Source organism: Oryzias latipes, chromosome 11 (assembly GCF_053564925.1).
Source record: "Oryzias latipes strain Hd-rR chromosome 11, Olatipes_Hd-rR_3.1".
NCBI classification, from domain to species: Eukaryota; Metazoa; Chordata; class Actinopteri; order Beloniformes; family Adrianichthyidae; genus Oryzias; species Oryzias latipes.
Window position 1 is genome coordinate 3,615,023 of NC_136247.1, and position 14,359 is coordinate 3,629,381.

The 14,359-nt window shown below is 43.7% G+C and overlaps 1 protein-coding gene across 8 annotated transcripts in view; it reads left to right on the forward strand.

Moving 5' to 3' along the window:
• The window catches only part of fhod3a (formin homology 2 domain containing 3a), a 68,836-nt gene that overhangs the window by 34,141 nt on the left and 20,336 nt on the right, over positions 1-14,359 (forward strand). For all 8 annotated transcript variants that reach the window (XM_023960230.2, XM_023960231.2, XM_023960232.2 and 5 more), the window contains exons 4-10: positions 2,760-2,827; positions 5,188-5,293; positions 7,040-7,134; positions 8,338-8,449; positions 8,540-8,634; positions 8,745-8,888; positions 8,963-9,192. In XM_023960230.2, the coding sequence (XP_023815998.1) occupies positions 2,760-2,827; positions 5,188-5,293; positions 7,040-7,134; positions 8,338-8,449; positions 8,540-8,634; positions 8,745-8,888; positions 8,963-9,192 (850 nt within the window). The remainder of the gene's footprint in view (positions 1-2,759; positions 2,828-5,187; positions 5,294-7,039; positions 7,135-8,337; positions 8,450-8,539; positions 8,635-8,744; positions 8,889-8,962; positions 9,193-14,359) is intronic.

Below are 14,359 nucleotides of genomic sequence, written 5' to 3' on the forward strand. Positions count from 1 at the left end.
CATGGCAGTCCCCGTATCACACAAAAATGCCAACTGAATTGCCTTAATTTGGTTAAAGCCGGAAGTAAAGCCTTTTCTATGGGTGACGTCACACTCACTGAGTCCAGGTCTCTGATACAGTCTATGGTTCAGCCCCATTTGGGGTGGGGGTGGGGTTCTCTGTGACATGGTTTTCATTAGTGATCATGATGCTGAGGTCACCGATCGTCTTAGACCGTTGACCACTTGACATTTCTGTTGTGTTTAAACTGTTTAATGGGATCAGTTAAGCCCCTAAAACATAGGGTTTGAGTCCTCCAATCAGGTTTCAGGAAGTATTTTCCATTTGGCCTAAAGATCTGACCTTTAGGGCCTGTTTGCATGAAAATGTGCCAATTTACCAACTGTACACACAGAATATGAGGTCTGTTAAATTGGCAAAAAGATGCCTTTGATTTCCCTTTGGTGTCCTTTTGAGAAACTTGTAGCTTTTTCAGGCTAAACATGAAGCCGAGAAAGATTTCTCAACCGAGAGGTGCATCATGGGACCACAAAAGGGCCTACAGCCATTGTTTCTGGGAAGAGGAGAAGAAGACATGATGAAGGGCGGAGGACAGATCCTCTCATCTGTTGGTTAGAGCAGGTTTCCCTCTGTGGAACCTGGAGGTCTTATTAGTCATCTGTCCTCTGCGTTTTTTCCTCCACAGACTCTTTCAGCACCACCGCCATAGAATGTCTTAGATGGAGATCAGCGTTAACTTCATCTTCCTCCTTTTTCTGCTCCATCGGCTGTAGTCCACAACATCCATTTGCATTAATAAAGCTTTGTGTTTTCGGGAAATCACTTTAAGTGTTTATTTTGAACATTTGATGGATAATCTTTGTTTCGCCGTGTGTGAACCTCATAATATCGATGATCAATCATTCTTTGTAAATCTGTGGCAAACATTTCCTGATTTTCAGATAAAACTCAAACTAAAGGCTGAATTTATGATTGAATGTCTTGGGGATTTAAAGGTCAATAAATCAACCCGTCACCCCAGTTAGTGTCTGTGGCTTCAAGTAGTTATTTTTTTAGAATTCAATGTTTTCTGTAGGAATTGTTTTGCCTTCTGTTTGACTTTTCTTGCAGATGATAACATTTTGTGCGGAGAAGGACACTAGAGCAGGAGCTTTTCCAACATCTCGTCTAAAATCAGAACTTTGGTTTCTAACCTGCACCAGGAATCGTGCAGATCGGAATTTACTTTAGTATCAAAGTGTAAACCACAAATCAGGAATAAAGTTTCAGCCTCTGATTCGGAAGCAGTGAAACGTCATTTGTCGGTGGGGGCTGAAAATTTATCACGACTCCCCCAGATCTGAAGAGCCGGCATTCTTCCGGCCCTGCTAATACATCCCGTTTGAGGCTTGTCGCTGCTGCTGACTTGCTTCTGATGCACTGCAGACCTTGGGTACGGTTGCCGTGGCAGCGCCTCTGGCGGCCTTAGATGAAGGTGGCGTGTAACGGCGTAGAGGCTCTTCAGGAGGCCACTTCATTTCCAGGAACACCTAAAGGGAAACCAGGAAAATTTCTGTTTGGACACAGGAGGGAAACTTTAAATGTGTTTTAGAGCTTTATCTGACAGGTGACCCCCTTAACCCCCCAGCCCCATAATTCAATTCAATTCAAGTTTATTTGTATAGCCCAAATTCACAACAACAGTTGTCTCAATGGGCTTCGTACCGGTAATTGTAAGGTAAACATACAATCAAAAAAGGATCATAAATGCATAAAATTCAATGGGAGAATGCTAAACTTTAACTAAACAGACTAAACTAAACTGGCATCCCTGCCCTTAGACCCCCCTTCGCGGTACGGAATAACTCCTAAAAAACCATAACAGTCACGCAGCAGCTTTTTGGGAGGATTTGGGGAATGCATGGGTTACATTGCAGTTTTTTATTTTGTGAGTGAAGCTTTGCTGATCTGAAATGAGGGAGAGACGGAGACTGGCCTTCCTCCTGGGTCTGACTTGGAGTGATGATGAAGGTCGCCCTGTTTTCCCCATCGCACCCCCCTCCCTGCCCCAGGGCCACAGAGAGGGACTGGATTTCTGCTCATTTCCACCAACAAACATCAGAAGCTCTTCCATTAATTTCTGTGACCCTCATTGTTTTTATTTCATGCTCCTTTTACGTCCTCTACCTTCATCGCGTCGGGAACAGCCTCGATGGGAGGAATGAGCGCACAGCCGTTGGACCTGAGTGGTCCCCGTGTCGTGACCTGAATACCTCGCCGCTGAAACGCCGCCAACAGCTCGTTAACATTCCACTTCGCCTCGAATCACGACTCAGACGTGCGCGTTTGCTCCTGCTTGTGTGAGTGTGCGTGAGGCATCACGCACGTGTTGATCTGTGAGGAAGCTTAGGGGCGGAGCCTGTCATCCACTCCATTGGGTCTCACACTCTCAGATATCAATCAAATGGTTTTCTTCTAGATCTCCAGACTTGTAGTCATGTTTTACTACTGTAACATCTGTCTATCAGCAAACTGTGGCAGAAATGCCACTACCTACATGGACTGACGTGGGAATCGTGTCCACTGTGAAGGCGTCATGAGTCTGTCTGTGTGCGTCTGATAAACCAAAGCTTTGTGTCTGACAGCTGAGGCGTATTTTTTGAGCAAAGTAAATAAAAAAACTGTTATTCAAAGAGACCCTAGTTATGTCACGTTTAGTAAAAAAATTGTTGTTGTTTTACATTGACAGAAAAATCCACGTTTGTCTTTGTTTCTGCAGAAAAACTCTACAACTGCAGTGGGCGGGACTTAAGGAGGGCGCTGTTCTCCTTGAAGCAGATTTTTCAGGTAACACACGTGCAGCTGCACAAAAACATGTCTTTTTGCCTGAAAACATGTCTGAGAATCCTCAGATGCAGAAATCGCAGGCACTAATGGTGGCGGCTGCGTTCTCCTGTGATGACAGGGATCTCCATCAACGTGGCCTTTCTCCATCTGCCTTTTGCACTGCAGCTCGTCTGCAGGACTCTGTTTCTGCAAATGGGTATGCAAATCCTGCAGTGAAGTCTGCTGCAGGAAGAGAACCTCTTCCTGTAAAAAACAGAAGCTAAAGCTTCTAACAAACCAGGAAAATGCTTTTCTGTTCAGCTGCTTTAGCTGAAAGCTGATCCACGTTCTTCTCATGGAAGCTTGAGATGAGTTTGTGCTTTTACTGTTAGAAACAATGCACAGAGTCCTGCACACTACTGCCACCATCTGGTGGTCAAACGGAAACTACGGTTTCTGTTTGAAGAAGGGATTTGGTTTCTGTTCATTTTGAAAGTTAAATTGATAATAATGTCCTCTGAATTTCAAATAATACAACTGCATTTTAACAGAAAGGGCTAAAATGTGTCGATATTTACACAATCCTTAAATAAGAACTTTAAACAGAAACCATTAAAGTCCCTCTCTGACCATGATTTGATCTATGGTCAAATCGTTCTCAGTGGTCTTTTCATCATGATGATGCTGTTTTTAACCAAAATCAATAAAATCTGTGTCGTTTTCTAGGACATAGTTTCTGCAGAGCAGCAGGAGTTCATCAGAAATTCACCTCTTAGCTGTTGGCGCGACTGTTGGCACAGAAGTAACCCTCCATCCCATAATCTCTATTCTCTCCCACTAGTTTAAAGCCCCTCACACCCCCAACCTAACATTAGCGGTGCAACAGAAACGGCGATCAATATCAGATCTATCCAGCCGTACAGTTTAGATCCAGATTCCAGCTCAGACCAGGAAAACTAAGACGTTCATGGATCTATTTGTCTGACAGTGGATCATCAGAATGGAGCAGAGCAGGAAGACTGTAGCCCCGCCCATTTCAGTTTCTACATCATAACTGAGAGATTTTTCCAGCACCATTTTTTTTTGTCTGCTCCAAACCCGATTTAGAAATAGTCAGAAACGTACTTTCATCTTTAATTTTTTCATATATGTCCGTCATGAGAAACATGCTAAAATGCCTAAAAACGGTTAGCTACACAAAGAGAAGTCAGCTCTGGATAACAAAGCACTGTATTTACTGCAGAACTTCTGGTCTGTTATGTCTTGAAATCTGTGGAAACACATGAAAATCATTCGTAAGTCCGCTTTTTACTCTACAAAAAAAGACAATAAGGGTTATCTCTGGCAGTAATTACATCCAACCAATTATTCAGAAAGTTAAAAAGAATGAAATTCAAAGATTTAGTTAATAAAAGTGTTTTAAAAATGAATGCAGAATTGTTTTCCACTCAATATACAAAGAAGCTTTAAAAAGACAAAGTCCTTAGAGTTTAAAAGGATGTGAGATCAGACCAAAAACTGTCAAGGGTTGTCCCCGCACACCTGCTTGAGGATCCGGTCTCTCACACCTGTTCAGCATCCAATCAGTGAACCTATTTTAGTCCATCGCGCCGTCCAGCCTTTGTCGGTTCGTCTGCTTTAATGAAGGACTCACTGACCATGACCATGCCCAAGCCCATGCCCATGCCCATGCCCATGCCCATGCCCAAGCCCAAGCCCAAGCCCAAGCCCAAGCCCAAGCCCAAGCCCAAGCCCAAGCCCAAGCCTCCAGAACCAAAGCCACCAGAACCCACAATCAACCCCCAAAGAACCAAGACCAACACCAAAAACCAAAGCCAACATCAAAGACCAATGCCAAAGATCCAAAGCCCAACCCCTTTTCATCCTACAATAAAATTCACTAAATCAAACTACGTCCCTGTCTGCATTTTTGGGTCCAGCTACTCCAATCCTAACAAAAAACAAAAGAAAAATGTTTTTCAATTCAAGGAGTCAAGACAAAGAACAAGCTAAAATAATCAAGTAAAGAAACTAAATCACAAATCACCTTCAGCTGCTTCACAAATACAGTCAATAAACCCTGCTGCTTCATTGACTATGACTTAGAAACTCAGAAAAGTCCAAACATGAAACATCTGGAAAACAGATTCATTTGATTGAAAGGTTTGAACTGCTAAACACGGGGATGGAGGGGTGATGATAAGGGCTTGTGTTCCTGCAGTCAGGGACTTCTCTGCCTAGTCCAGTTCTAAAGAGCTGAAGAACATGAGGATGGTTGTTGTTTCACCTGCTGGTTTCGCCCCGTCTTTCTATCAGCTGCTAAATGTTTTCCCTTTATTATTTAACGATTTGTCTGCATTTGTGTTTCCTAAACTCCTCAGGATGACAAAGATCTGGTCCATGAGTTTGTGATGGCTGAAGGTCTGACGTGTCTCATCAAGGTGGGAGCAGAAGCCGACCAGAACTATCAGAACTACATTCTGAGAGGTACCATCATTTTCAGAAACCTTTACAAAAAGAATCGACTGAATGTTTCAAGAAAATCTTTTCCTAACTTTTTCATTATTGAAATCTTTTAGTATTCTTATTTTCTAAATATTTATGATTTTTATTTCAAAACATCTATTTTCACATTTGATTGATCACATGACAGTTAATGTGTCTGTTCAGACGTCGTGAAACGTTGAGGTGTTACTCAGCAGGATTTTCTGCTGCGTCATGGTAGCTCTCACAGCAGTCATTGCTCATTGATCATAATCTTCCTCATTAGCTTTGAGTTTGGAGGTTTTATGGTAAATAAAGCGCTTCATGAGAGGAATCGTAAACCTTGTGGCTCTTTTACCCCTCCACTGTGCCTCTTTTGCCCCTCCATTGTGCCTCTTTTGCCCCTCCACTGGGGCACAAAAATGCCACAAGCAAAGAAAACAGACAAGTCAAAGTTTAATCAACCCACTCACAAACACTTGAAACACAGTACACAACATGCTGAAAGGGTTTTGACTACATTACCCACAATGCTCCAACAAACCATCTAGCACTGTGGCTGCGTATTTTATCAAAGTCGTACTAAAGCATTTGGAAAGCTTTTTTAACATCACAGAAAATCGTTTCCAAGGTGGAATATCAATTTTGAAAAAAACGAAATGATTTTAAGTTTAGTTTATGGTCCATTAATACGGGTAGGGTCACTAGGTTAGCTCTGGATTAATACGGGTAGGGTCACTAGGTTAGCTCTGGATTAATACGGGTAGGGTCACTAGGTTAGCTCTGGTTTAGTTATAGTTTGCCAGGTTTATAAATGTATTTCTATGGTGAACCAATAAAAGGTACAATTACCTGTGTTTTGTTCTTTTTAAATCACATTAAACTAACTTCAACTTCATTTGCTGAAGTGAGATGTGGCACAGGGTGTCTTTTAGTTTGAAAGGTAGTTAAAGGAACCTCTGTCCAACAGTTATCAACTATTTTAAATTTGGGGGGAAAAAAGCATATTTCTTTTTCTTTATGCCCAAAAAAATAATCATTTTTATGGATCTGAACAGCTACCTGTGAAACAGCCTCCAGAGAACCTTAGAGCCACAGAGGCTGTTCATGTTTTCAAACATGTTTGACCTCTGTGCTATGAAATATTTTTATGTTTTCAGACTTTGTTTTTCAGGAAGATGGTTTTTATGAAATCTTTTTCGGTGTTTCTACACCCCCACTTTTCTTTGAAGTTTTTTTTATTTGATCTTTGTTTATGCTTTTATGTATTTTTAAAATACTGGTTTAACTGCAGAGGTTTACTCAAACAGATCCTCCACACCACTGACTAACCCTTTTCTGTGACCGGGGGTCAAAGCAGTGGGTGGTGTCGGGGGGGGGGTCCTCTGTTTGAGTGTGGGGGGGTCACTGTTGTGGTCTATAAATTCATTTTCTCATTTTGTCATAAGAAATCTCTATCTATGTTTCTATTCCAAATTTAATCTATGTCATATTAAGATGTTGAGGGTTGATTGTGTGTGTACTTGGTGAGGTATTGTAATTTAAAAAATATATTTTTTTTAAATCTGAAAGTCTTTGTTTTGCTACTCAAGTTCAAAATATGCTTTTTTTTTGAAAAGCGCTTTGTGTTTTTCAGGTATGAAAAGTGTTTTATAAATAGAGTTTGATGTAGTTTGAACCATTGGCACTGGTTCTAGCGTGGAAGAGGCTGTGATCTGTGTGTCTCTCTCCGTTCTCACACATCCTCAGCTCTGGGGCAGATCATGCTGTACGTGGACGGCATGAACGGAGTCATCAGCCACCCCGAGACCATCCAGTGGCTCTACACGCTGGTCGGCTCAAAGGTAGAGGCCAGCAAAAACACACACATTGCTAGTTTTGTTTTCCTCCTGAGCTGTGTCTGTGTTAATCAAGTTTGTCAGTGGCAGCGTGATCTGCGTCAGGCTCCGTAAACGGCTCCGTAAACAAACCCAGTTCCTGCAGAGTGCAGCCTCTGATGGAGACGTGTTAAAGAGTCAACCTGACCATAATCACAGCTCCTCTCACAGCAGCCCTACATTAAACCAGACCGCTTTAGAAATGTTATCATTTACGGCAGAACCGTTCCCACAGTTTGACAGAGAAAACTTTATTTATGTGACATAAAAACAGCAACAAAATCTGGCTTTCCTGCGTCTCCACAGAGCAGAGGTTCCCCTTCCCCACGATTCGGTTCAACTGTGTCACATAAAGTTTTAAACCAGGAATTGTGGCGTCGCTCGTCTCCACTGCATTTCAATGGGAATTCTGCAGGTTATGACAATCTGCAGGCAGAAATTCCTTCTGTTTGTCTTTAAAGCCCCACTCCCATCATCGTCAATAGTCAATATCTATTGTCAAGGTGTTCCTAGTGGTCTTTTAATTATGATTATGTTGTTTTTAAAAACAAACATAAAAGTAAAAACCTGTGTCGTTTTCCAAGACAGATTCTGCAGAGCAGCGGAAGTTCATTAGAAAGTTGTGGTCAACGCCGCCTCCCCTTCCCTTCCCCCATTTGTTTACGTGCTCTCCTGCTAGCTTACCTTCACCCAACCTAGCATTAGTGGTTCAACAAAAATGGTGATCAATATCAGATCTATTTATACAGTTTAGATCCAGATTCCAGGTATTCAAAGACGTTCATGGATCTATTTGTCTGACAGTGGATGATCAGAATCAGCAGGGAGACTGTGGGCCGCTGACAGCAGCACCAAGATTTTCCCAATTGAATTTTTTTTTTCTCCTAATTCACAACACTTTGAATAAAGAAATATTCAGAAATGCAATTTTAAGGATAGTTTTGATCAAATATGAGAACAATGACATGTTAAAAACACCATTTTTATAGGCATGGGTCTTTATAGCATCAATTCCAGACTCGTATAAATAGAACCTATAGGTGGAACAGAAAACCAGTTAACAAACTGCTGTAACTTTGGTTTAAGGGACAGATTCCTCTGGACATGCATGAGGACACATGCATGCATCCCACTGTGATTGTGTAGACTCAGTTGTGTCGTTGTCTGCAGTTTCGGTTGGTGGTGAAAACGGCTCTGAAGCTGCTGCTGGTGTTTGTGGAGTACTCAGAGTCCAACGCGGCGCTGCTCATTCAGGCCATCGCCTCCGTGGACACGAAGGGAGGTCAGAACGCCGAACGATGCTCTGATGTTGACTCTGGAAGTGTGGGAAACGGATTTGCTCTTTTTCCCTGTGAATTTCAACTAAATCTAGGCTGCAAACCGTGGTCCAATGCCATGGAGATCCTACATGAGAAGGATGGGGTGGACACGGAGTTGCTGGTCTACGCCATGACCCTCATTAATAAGGTGAGCCAACGAAGGCCTTGAGACTCCATTTGTTCCAGTTAAGGTGGTGCTGCTTCAGTTCTGACAGTTTAGCCATGAATTGTGGCTGCATGGCGCCGTTGTTGCTGCAGACTTTGGCGGCACTACCGGATCAGGACTCCTTCTATGACACGGTGGACAGCTTGGAGGAGCAAGGCATGGAGGCGGTCACCCAGAGGCACCTGGGGAGGAGAGGCACCGACCTGGACCTGGTTGAGCAGCTCAACATTTATGAGGTTGGCTGACGCTTGAGTTTGCTTCCACTTCACTGCAGCTGAAATCCTGACGGCGCTTTGCATCCCCCCCTTAGATGACCCTACGGCACGAAGATGGGGACGACTGCCAGCCCCCATCCACAGGTCGCCGGGACCGCCAGCGGGCCAGCCTCGGGGGAGGGGACAAACATCAAGGTCTGGAGAGGAGACGGAGCCGGCGGGCATCTCTTGGTCGATCGGGTCAGGCTTCTCCGTGCAGCCCAGCGTCACCGAGAGCCGGCTTTCATCCCTTCAGCGGACACACGGTTGAAGACCTGAGTGAAAGGTGAGAGTCCAGCAGGGTGTGACTAGCCGTGGGGTTTCCTGACGTGACCAGCACGGTTAGATGAGCCGTGGGGTTTCCTGACGTGACCAGCACGGTTAGATGAGCCGTGGGGTTTCCTGACGTGACAAGCAGGGTTTGATGAGCCGTGGGGTTTCCTGACGTGACCAGCAAGGTTTGATGAGCCGTGGGGTTTCCTGACGTGACCAGCACGGTTTGATGAGCCGTGGGGTTTCCTGACGTGACCAGCAAGGTTTGATGAGCCATGGGGTTTCCTGACGTGACCAGCAGGGTTTGATGAGCCATGGGGTTTCCTGACGTGACCAGCAGGGTTTGATGAGCCGTGGGGTTTCCTGACGTGACAAGCAGGGTTTGATGAGCCATGGGGTTTCCTGACGTGACCAGCAGGGTTTGATGAGCCATGGGGTTTCCTGACGTGACCAGCAGGGTTTGATGAGCCATGGGGTTTCCTGACGTGACCAGCAGGGTTTGATGAGCCGTGGGGTTTCCTGACGTGACCAGCACGGTTTGATGAGCCGTGGGGTTTCCTGACGTGACCAGCAAGGTTTGATGAGCCATGGGGTTTCCTGACGTGACCAGCAGGGTTTGATGAGCCATGGGGTTTCCTGACGTGACCAGCAGGGTTTGATGAGCCGTGGGGTTTCCTGACGTGACCAGCAGGGTTTGATGAGCCATGGGGTTTCCTGACGTGACCAGCAGGGTTTGATGAGCCATGGGGTTTCCTGACGTGACCAGCAGGGTTTGATGAGCCATGGGGTTTCCTGACGTGACCAGCAGGGTTTGATGAGCCATGGGGTTTCCTGACGTGACCAGCAAGGTTTGATGAGCCATGGGGTTTCCTGACGTGACCAGCAGGGTTTGATGAGCCATGGGGTTTCCTGACGTGACCAGCAGGGTTTGATGAGCCGTGGGGTTTCCTGACGTGACAAGCAGGGTTTGATGAGCCGTGGGGTTTCCTGACGTGACCAGCAGGGTTTGATGAGCCATGGGGTTTCCTGACGTGACCAGCAGGGTTTGATGAGCCATGGGGTTTCCTGACGTGACCAGCAGGGTTTGATGAGCCGTGGGGTTTCCTGACGTGACCAGCACGGTTTGATGAGCCGTGGGGTTTCCTGACGTGACCAGCAAGGTTTGATGAGCCATGGGGTTTCCTGACGTGACCAGCAGGGTTTGATGAGCCATGGGGTTTCCTGACGTGACCAGCAGGGTTTGATGAGCCGTGGGGTTTCCTGACGTGACCAGCAGGGTGTGCTGTCTCGGGAGCAGAGAGGCAGAGAGTCCTCTAGTATCTGTCTTGTCTGCTGGTTCCTGCTCCAGATCAGAAAGAGGTTCCTTCCTCCTAAGTTCAAAGAGCTTCTCCTCGTCCCTCCTTTACCTCTTAACTCTGCGCTGAAGCTGCCAGTGGCGGCGGGGTTCTGTCTGCAGAAGTTTTTTGTCTGATTCTTCAATGCACTGCAGTGTGCTTTGTTACACAAAAAATGTTGCTTTCTTTCTGTCCCGCTGTGTGATCTTCCTCCTTAGCGTCTCTTCATCCTCTCTCTGTCACACAATCGACCGAAGCTCCACGTTGCAGATGCTCTAAAATAACACAACTCTATATCTGTCCTTTTTAGTAAGAGCTGTTTAAATCTTTCAAATATTTGTGCACACACCATAAACACAAGATATATTTAAAGTTGATCCACTGACTCTTCCTGAGGTATGATGGGAAACAAACATCAAGATTCACTAAAATCGTTTGCTTAGTGGCTTTAAGTCCATTTTTCAGCATTTACTCTTTATTTTTTTCTCTTTTGACTGAAAGAAAATGTGATTTTAACATGTTCTTATAACGTTTTTCTGAGGATGAAGGACATATATAAAGAAATGTAAGCTTAAAATTGCATTTATGAGATTTCCTGCTGTTGGAAAAAGCATGTAGTACAAACTAATGCCACAGTCTCCCAGCTCTGCTCCATTCTGATCATCCACTGTCAGACAAATAGATCCATGAACGTCTTTGTTTTCCTCGTCTGAGCTGATCTGGATCTTAACTGTACGACTGGATAGCTCTGATATTGCTCGTCTTTTTTGTTCCACTGCTAATGTTAACAAAGAGATCATGGGAAATCAGTGGAGGCTTACTTTCATGCCAGCAGTCCTGTCCACAACTTAGAGCTGAATTTCTAATGCACTCCTGCTGGTCAGCGGAAAAGATGTCCTAGAACCAAGATGTCCTAGAAAACGACACAGGGTTTTTGGATTTTGTCTAAAAACAGCATAACCATAATTAAAAGACTACTGAAAACACATTTGAATTGGTTAAAAAATGATCTGAATGCGTCTTTAATGTTGTTGGATATTTTTCTGTTAATCTTTGTAACAGGCAGTGTTGCCAGATTGGGCGGTTTTCCGCCAATTTGGCGGATTTGGTTCTAAATTTGCGGATAAAAATGGCTTTGGGCGGGTATGCATAATTTGGGCGGTTTTTGGGTCGGTTCGGCGGGTTTTTCCCCCTAATGAATATATAACAGTGGATTACGTTAGGCCGTGTGGCTGTTTGAGTCTCATGTATTGAAGCTCCGTGAACGTATCAGGCAGAGATGTTAATGGGCTCTGTCATCTAACCTGTTGTTGGGGGTGTGCAACGCCCGCCCCTCCTCTTAGAAATTGTGTTCTTTAAAGGATGATACCGCTGCTGCGTGTGGGAGGAGCTACCAGCTAAAGTTATGGTCTGATCGCTACATGGAGCAACGTGTTTATCAATGCATGGTGGACACGGAGAATGTGGAGAGATCAAGTTTATTATTTTGAAGAGTTCTGCATGGTAATCATGTTTCCATGTTTGAGTTCATAAAATCATCCCAGAAAAAGTCTCTGCTTCAACTCCCGCAGTAAAAGCTGGGTCTAAACCTGACGCCCGTTCTTCCATCTCTCTGACAGAGTTGAAGCCAAAGCCCCTCCCCCGCCTCTCTACCTGTTCACCTGTTCATATCCTTTGCAGCTGAGAGTTGTTTTCCCCCGCGCTCATCACAGAGAGCGCTAAATACGGTCATCATAGCAGCAGGTTGACACGATAGTCGGGACGCGTCAGCGCAAGAGCAGCACAAGGATGAGAGAGCCGCACGCAGGTTAGAGCGGGGATAGAGAGGGTTAAGAAAAAGAATGGAAGAAGGCCGGTCCGCTGAAGAAATATTCAATACTGTACTCATTTTATTATTAGTCTGAACTACCTTTTATTTAGAAAAATCTTTTATTTTGCTAAATCAGTCCAGTACGAAAAAAACATCAACAACAGCTGTGTATTTTTTTTTTAAATATATATATCGATCGATCGATATATACAGATTATACAATGATACACACAAACCTATCACGTCCGTCCGTCCGTCCCCCCCCCCCTTGGGCGGTTTTTGGTTGGGTCTGGCGGTTTTTAGATGACTTTTGGGCTGGAAAACTGTGACTCTGTCTGGCAACACTGGTAACAGGAAGCACAAGCTGTCAGACCAGCAGCATCTAGCAGGGCTGCAGTTCTCCTACTCTTTCTCCCAGCTCAAAATTAAAACTAGTTTAAGTTCTGTGGCAGATTGGGTGAAACTCACCGTCATGTCAGGATATCAACTCTCTGTTCATCCAAACAGGACCAGGTTTCACCTAGAGTAGTTAGCAATATTAAAAAACCTGAAGTGTGTTTATTATTTAAGACGCTTTTGCTAAGAATGACTGTAAATTGTTTATAAAAACTAAAGAGTTTCTCTTTCTTCACATGTTCAGATGATGATGCTCCTCGTGGTTTTTATCAAGGGAAAACAGAACCTTGGTATGAAAGCAGCGAACGGCCTACCTTGCTTTTTTTCCCCATTTTCCCGTGATAACGACATCTACCGTCTTGTGATCCGGAATAAACAGGTTTTTGCTCTGTTGATAACACACTAAGTTCTCATGCATCAGTCTGTAACCGTGTAGACGCTCTGGTCATACTGAACTACAGCCGCCGGCGCCTCTTCAGCCAGACCAACCCCCTCCTCAAATGACCATGACTGATCAGGACGCTGTTTCTGACCGACAGCATCAGCACAATCTCCGCCTGACTTAGGCCACGATTAAATTGATCAATCAGAAATTGATCAGTTCTTCTGGTGTTTGATATTTTCTCTGATAAACTGCTCTGTTTTGACGAAAACAAGTATGTTCTTCATTATTAGGGCCACTATAAAACTAGAAAATTAATAAATGTATGAGAACACAGTTGTAAAATTATGAGAGATTTTAACAAGGAAAAGCCAGGCTTTTCCAAAAATACAGTTGGTGGTGTAAGTCTCCATCAATGCAGTCATTTGTGTTTTTTATGATAGGAATCTATGTACCAAAAGGTATTTTTACTGCCAACAACAAAAACAGAAATCCTCTCCTTCTGGGTCAAGAATCTTCTGGAGGTTCTGAAGAGGTCCAGTTTCCTGCAGTCTTTTCAATGTCCTTATGCTTTTCTCCAGCGATTCAATGTTGACTCACTAAAAGATTTTTATTTCCTTATTTGAAAAGCCAATGGTGAAAAGGACAGTTCACGTCTCTCAGACTGAATTTGTTGTTAATATTTTCTTAGAAAGCTGACTATTTATATAAAACTTTAATCTAGTCATCTCTCAACTTAGACCTTGTGAAATTATAGTTTTATTATTGTAAAAGAGTTTATTCTTGTAAAAGTACACATTTTTTCTTCTGACTTTATTCTTGTAAATGTATTGTTTTTTTTATTTTAATGATGATCCTAATATTTTGTCCTTATCTTGTTATCATGACTTATCTAAATAGGTTATTTTGTGATAACATAATGAAGCCATAATCTCAAAAACACAGGAAAAAAAGACGTTCTCGACGTCTGTACCTTGGCTGAGAAAAGGTCTAGAAAGAGTGATGGAATAGATAAAAACTTCTGATTTGAACATGTCCTCCTCCCACACAGCTGCCAGGAATATAAAATGAATCCGCAGACCTAAAGGATGCTTAAATCCAGACGCTTATTTTGGTGTAGAATCAGACTTTTGACTGGAGTCCGTGCAGAATTGCTCTCTACTGCCTCCAGTGTTTTTTTTGAGAAACTGCAGCATTTGGGTCTTCCTGATTTGGATCAATCTGACAACATTTATGTCTTTTTAGTTCAAATAATTCA